Source organism: Aplysia californica, unplaced genomic scaffold (genome assembly GCF_000002075.1).
Source record: "Aplysia californica isolate F4 #8 unplaced genomic scaffold, AplCal3.0 scaffold00538, whole genome shotgun sequence".
Classification (NCBI taxonomy): domain Eukaryota; kingdom Metazoa; phylum Mollusca; class Gastropoda; order Aplysiida; family Aplysiidae; genus Aplysia; species Aplysia californica.
Window position 1 is genome coordinate 120,279 of NW_004797808.1, and position 6,953 is coordinate 127,231.

General features: G+C 40.1%; 1 protein-coding gene across 1 annotated transcript in view; it reads left to right on the forward strand.

Annotated features, from left to right (window-relative positions):
• Window positions 1-2,746, forward strand: part of LOC101864011 (beta-1,3-galactosyl-O-glycosyl-glycoprotein beta-1,6-N-acetylglucosaminyltransferase) — a gene marked incomplete in the record, with an annotated part of 42,171 nt that extends 39,425 nt beyond the window's left edge. The window contains 1 exon segment of the mRNA XM_035971925.1: window positions 2,457-2,746. Coding sequence (XP_035827818.1) covers window positions 2,457-2,715 — 259 coding nt within the window.
• Window positions 2,747-6,953: the final 4,207 nt, after the last annotated feature.

Consider the following 6,953-nt stretch of genomic DNA (forward strand, 5'->3'; position numbering starts at 1 on the left):
TCTCTCTCTCTCTCTCTCTCTCTCTCTCTCTCTCTCTCTCTCTCTCTCTCTTGTATTAGGTTTCAATCTCCGTATTCATTACTTTAAATTACCTCTAGGCCTTTAGTGGTGTGGTTTTAACGCTTCTTTTAATACTGTAACATTATTAAGGAATTTGAAGGCGGGACCTCAAAAAGCAAATTTCATTTGCCCATAGAACTGAGACAAGTAGTTTTGTAACTTATCAGAGAATCGGAGAACATAATTATGTGTGACATCGTGGTGAAATCGGGCGCTCGTCAAAATTATGAAATCGAAGAAACCGACTTTAAAACATTTTTACGCCCATTAGGCAATTTTTTTTCCTTTTATTTTTCTTCCCTTGGTACCTTTTATATCCATTCATAAACAGATTTCTGTGTAGATTTTACTGGGGAAAAAACCCGTAAATCAAAGGCACAAAAGAGTAAATTTGCAGTTTCCTAGGACACTCAAGTTTTGGAAGTCCCCAATTTTTGGCGGTCATTTTTTCGCTAATTTTACCTCTGACAGCAGGTCTCTTTTAATCGCAAATATCTCGACTTCTGTTCAAGATGGATAATTGATGGATTTTTTTTCACCGAGAGCATATCAGACAAACAAGTTTTAAGTTTAAGATGATACTGATACCAATATCTCCGTAAGCCCGAAAATCGACGAGCGGCTGATTCCATCATGTCGTGATTCAAATACCAGTTGAATGACACAAATAAGGTGCCTGTGCTTAGTAATACAAGTGGGGTTTATTGCACATGACATGTACTTTTATTTCGTTCTGTCGACTTTCTGTGATTTTTTTTTCTTTCATCTCCCTTCTTCATTACTAATTTATTCTGACCTGGCCCTTTCACTTGCTTGGTATGGATTTAACGCCGGTTTCAGTGCTGTATAATTATAAATTATCTTAAATGTAAGAGACGAGACTTCCAAATATGTCTCCCTGATCCGGCAGAATCGATCTGAGTATTTGAAGAACCCCGAAAACTAGCCAAGTTCAAGAAAACGGCATTGAGGATTTGAACTAGGGTCATCTGTGCCATAGCTCAGCGTGATAGTTTGTTAATGCCAGTTGGGCTAGTGGCGCGCCGTGGAGGCCTTTTGCACCATCTTCAAAACGATTATATTATGTGTATGTTTAGTTTGACGTTTGGTTTTAAAGAAAAGATTTGTCGGTCCTACTTTTCTTTCTTGCTGCAGTTTTTTCCTGTCTTTTCTTTTCAAGATATAGGTGAGATTTTACGCCCCATCAATATAATTTAGATAATTTAGAACGCTGATTTCCAACTCTGCCTGTCAGTGACAACACGTGCTGAGAGAATATACAATATCCCAGCAGAAAGACCGAGTTACTCGATTTTACAAAAATGTTCTCTCCACTCAGGAATCGAACATTTGATTCTCCTGCATGTGACGGCGAAGTGCTTAACCACTACACCGATGGCGCTGGTTCTTCGTGTCTCTCTGACTATCCAACTCTAACGTTTTCCCTGTACTACTAAACGACAGTTGTGTGTTCTTCTGTTCCCCGTTTATTCAAACAAACTCGTATGCTGTGCGAGTGGTTGACGGGTGCTGTGGTATGGTTTACTCCTTCTTTCTTATCAAACATCTATCTTCCTCATCTCTCCTCTTCTGTTTGAGTTTGTTATTGCTCTCTTGTAACACCTCTAATCTTCGGCACTTATATGACTACATGTATACTGTGTTGCAAGTGACCAAAAAAAACTCATTTTAAAACTAAAAAGATAATAAACTCATGTCGTGTTTTTTGTAGATATCAATGGTGCCTTCTTCAAACAAACACTCAAGCGGTGCTAGCATGCTGTTCCCAGATATCAGTGGTGTATTCATGTGCTTCTATTTCATCAAACAAAAAACTCGTGCGTGCTGTTCTCAGATATTAGCGGTGTATCCATCTGCTTTCCTTATTCTAAAACAAACAGCTCATGCCGTGCTGTTATATCAGTGGTATACCCCCCGGGGCAGTGCCACTGACTGTAGTGTCTTTATGCCATTCCCAAAGGAGGGACATTTCTCGTTCAAGCATACTAGAATTGTAAATGGGCTTACTCATGTCACGCTCATAACTGTGCCTGATCTACAACAGGGAACTGCTGCTTTTTCTTTCCTGATCCTTACTATTGTCATTTTCCTCTACCTCTTTTGTATGTTTGTCACTCCCTTGTGACCTGCTATTTTGGGGTGCCTTGATAGTCGAAGCAGACCTAGTGCTGTTAAAGCTAGAGAGGTGAGCAGTCTAAGTCTGATTCCCTGTACAGACTTCTCTGTTGACACCCACCCCTTGGCGCTCATATGACCTTATGCAGTTGCGAGCGCCGTAAAACCCGCTACTATTTAAAAAAATATACCAGTGGTATATTCATGTCGTGCTTCTCTTTTCTTCAAACAAACAACTCATGAAGCCCTGCTGTTCCCAGATACCCGTTCTCGTGGCCGTGCGGCGGGAAAAGGGTGCGCGGCGTCTGCATCTTCGGCATCCGGGACCTCCCGCTGCTGACCAGCCGGAAGGAGCTCTTCGCCAACAAGTTCTTCGCCGACTACCAGCCGCTGGCCCAGACTTGCCTGGAGGAGTGGCACTTCAACATGACCCTTGCCGAGTACTCGGGCCTGCTCACGCTCAACACCAGCTGGTACGCCAACATGGACATCGTCAGGAATGCGGTTGTTGCAGTTTGACGTCTCGCCCCCCCCCCCCCCCAAAAAAAAACCGAACTTAGCCAGGCACCCGGTGTAAACGGAGACTGTGGTCTAACTCGTGACCGGATCTCAGCGGTGATTCAACGCAATGAAAGTCTACTGCAGCATCAAGTACGGGAATAACAACTACGATAACAACGGCAACAACGGCGACAATAACACCATCACCATCACCATCACCATCACCATCACCATCACCATCACCATCACCATCACCATCACTATCACCATCACCATCACCATCACCATCACCTCCAACACCAACAGCAGTAACAACAACAACAACAACAACATGACAATAATAATAACAACAACAACAACAACAACAACAACAAGAGCACCAACAAAGAAAAAGCCAACCAGAAATGGGGGGTTTCTAATTTAAGTACACGCATAATTATTTCCGTCTCTGATGAATTGATTTTATCGTTGTTATTACTGTTGTTGTCTTATTTTGATTTGTTGTTTATTGTCGCCGAGATCTTCCCTGTTGTTGTTCCTGTTTGCGATTATGCCGGGCGTGTGAATCTCCACAGTAATGCGAGCAATGGATTTGAGCATTGGCTCCATGCCAACTCGTGTATAGCCACCATCAGATGTCAGAAAAAAGCCTGGTGACACAGCACTACAACTATGCATACTACGTACCGGCAGTATCGAAGTACTTGTTAGTGGACACTTGGCCTTTAGACAACAGCCTCGCCACGCCCCTTCTTGCAGACTCGGCTGTCGAACGAATCTAGTGCTCACGACTTAATTAATAAGTGATTGTATTTTATATTGATGAAACACTGCGGATGATGATTGCGTGTACCATCAGATGGGAAGTTCTCACGTGACGTCACACAGTACATGTATTACTATGGAACTTCATTAGCGCGGCCACGAACGTTCCTTCTTGCCTCCTTTTTCCCAGACGGACACATGTTGTTGTAGGATACCTATTATTATTATACCTGGAGGTGTCGTTCATCTCTGACTCCGAAGTTGACGTTAAATGACCCTCCAGTCTTCACGGTCACGAGCTGCCGTTGTACATTCTGCTATATCCAGGCTAGTCCATTTTTTAATGTTAATATTGTCCATTCATATTACTCTTTGTCTTCCCCTGGCTCTCCTGCGGCACATCCTTCCTTCAAGCACCCTGTTGCAGAAATATTATTCACCCGATGCGTTTCGGTTTACGGCCAAATTCGCTTTTGTATCATAATGGACAGAAAAGTGTTACATGTAATGGCCTGGCCAAGACTTGAACCTCTGATCTCTCAATACCGTGCCCTGCTTTTATGTAACATTGTGAATATGTTCCATGGAATAAAGTGTGCGGCAGGTTCCTTATGAAACTGGGAAATGAGGATATTGCTCAAAGACTAATCAATGTATCGTATTTAAGGTGCTTATGACAGGAGGAAACAGAAAAACGTAAATGTTGCGGAATCGTGGAGGATTGTGTGTGTCATATGAACAAACCCTCGTCTAATCTATCTGTCACTTACTGTGCCTCTTATGGACCTTTGATTTAACTCACCTCAGGAAAAAAGAACAGCGAAGAGAACTGACGGGTTAAAAACTCAAGAGGTCCGTAGCTGAAAACTTGTAGGTATATCTGATCCCAAGGTCAGGAGAAGGTCCCCAATTGACAACATGTATTTATACCCTAGCCCTGCAGGAGTCGACAATATTATGTGTATGTATATCTTTGCCCGAGAGGAGTTCTCTAGTCCTCAACATGTGTGTACACTGTATATCTTTGCCCAAGAAGAGGTCTCCAACATATGTGCAAGCGTATATCTTTGCCCAAGAGCAGGTCCCTTGTCGGCAACATGTGTGTATATCTCTGCCCAGGAGGGGACCCTGGTAGACACTAAAACTTCAACCGTCCTTCATGGCTCCATATTTCATCTCAACTCATCAAAAACAAAATGACATACACCGCTGATAGCTCAACGTGGTAGTTGTCAGTTCTACCCACCCACTTTTCCCCTCTACCCATTTAAAAAGGCAAGAGGCCTAATCATCTTTTTAAAATTGAGGGGGGGGAGAGGGGGTTCATACATAACGCCAATATATTCGAATAAAGACATTTGAGGGCCATCTTACTATCTTGCAATCGGTAGTTTCGTTCTGTTTCGTTATTTACCTCCTGGTTTTTAATTGAAAAATGAAATGACGAGTGCCCAAGTAATCGCTCCGATTTGAACGATCTCTTTATCTCGAATTTTCAACCCCCCCCCCCCCAACAAAAAAAAAAACACTCAAATGAAATAGAATTACGAAGGCGCTTATGGAATACACTGATGATGGTTTTGTTCCGGGGGTGGGTGGGGTGGTTAATTTGTTGGGGGTGGGAGGGGGGGGGGGGTCAAAACAATTGGTGGCTGCCCCCGAGACTACAGGTCCATGGGACAGTCGTTTTCTTCCGTACGCTTTAGAACGAAAGTGCTACTGTCTTCCTTTGATGTTTTCAAACACAACAATTTATCTTCACTCGTGTTAAGATGTGTAAGTAACTGTCATTAATACTCCATGCAATATTGTTATTATTATTCTGATTGTTGTTTTTTAAAATTAGAATTATTATTATCATAGGTTGGTTGTTGTGGGTTGTTTTTTGGGGGGCGGGGGGGGGTGGTTCGTTTTTTCCTTTTTTGTATTTTGTATTTTATTGGGGGGGGGGGGGGGTCAGATCAAATATACACCTAACAAATTCTAAAGCCACGTAGAAAGATCAAATTACACCTAATATTACTAAGAAGTCCAAATATAAAAATGACGTTAAGAAGAATCCAAACAATAAAAATAGCAAGCCCAAATCGCTCGCTACCTCAGAATTACAACGTTCTGTCTGCTCAGCGCCTTGTTCTGAGACTATTGGCTTTGACGTCAAACACTTTGAGTTTCTCAACATGTCAAACTTTTTCGAATGCAGTTCTTTGAACATCTTGATAACGACTCCGGGTAATCTTTTAATTTTGATAGAGCAGATAGAATTTATTTCTGACCTCATGATCTTAGTAACTCAAAATGGCCAAAAATGTGAGATAGAACTTTGAAATTCTGGGGTAGAGAAATAAGCTTATTAACCCTGAAATTGCAACTGCTGCAACGCGAAGGGAATTCTTAATATGCCACGTTGGAATCTTGTACTCGAACTGGAGAAAAGGAGACTAAAACGGACCCCCCCCCCCCCCACCCAAAAAAAAAGAATTCTAGGCGTATCAATGTAAGATTTTTTTTTCGTCCCAAAAGAGCCAAATTATGGAAGTCCAGTAGTTTAGTGCGATGAAGAGGCAATCACGTGACACGAAACTGCAATTGTTTCAGTTACATGAGGTAGAAAAATTAAACAAATTTAAACCGAAAAGAACGTTAGAAATCAGTAAACTATTGGTGTAATAATTTAAAATATAGACTATCGAATCGAGAGCTAATTTTTATTAAATTTATGGCCAGGATATCTATTTATAGCATATAGTCTATTATTAACAATGAGTTTCTTCATGATGATCACAAGTCACCCTGAAGGATATTACTTATTATGGTTGTCGTCAGCTCAGTTTCAGCAGTTGCTGCTCTCGATGAGTAATCTTTTTGGTGGGTATTTCCCTTTTCTCTGTGACATCTGAACCAAAGATCGTTCATATGTAGGGCCTACGATCTTTGTCTGAACTTCCTATTGATTGTGTTACATTATGATGTTATTTTAGATTTCATTGAACATTGTGCATCAAAATTCCCCATTGGATATTTGAAATGTTTATGTAGCGTGAAACTTTGTGTGTGACATTTTATCTTGCTACGCGGCATTTGTCTTTCTCATCAGTACAGATGAAAAAAACAACTAAAATTGTATCATTATCATTAGGTCTACATGTATTAATTAGTAATAGTAGTATTATTGTTATTACCGTTCTCATTAATGCTGTTGTTATTATTAGCTTATCATTTTTATTATTATTATTATTATTATTATTATTATTATTATTATTATTATCATTTTTATTATTATTATTATTATTATTATTATTATTATTATTATTAGCTTATCATTTTTATTATTATTATTATTATTATTATTATTATTATTATTATTATTATTATTATTATTATTATTATTATTATCTGATTCTTGTGTCAGAGAAAAAAAATGTCTTTACAGTTACTGCAAACAAAAATGAGAAAAGAAAAATAGGAGACAGAGAAATATGAGAGAGAGA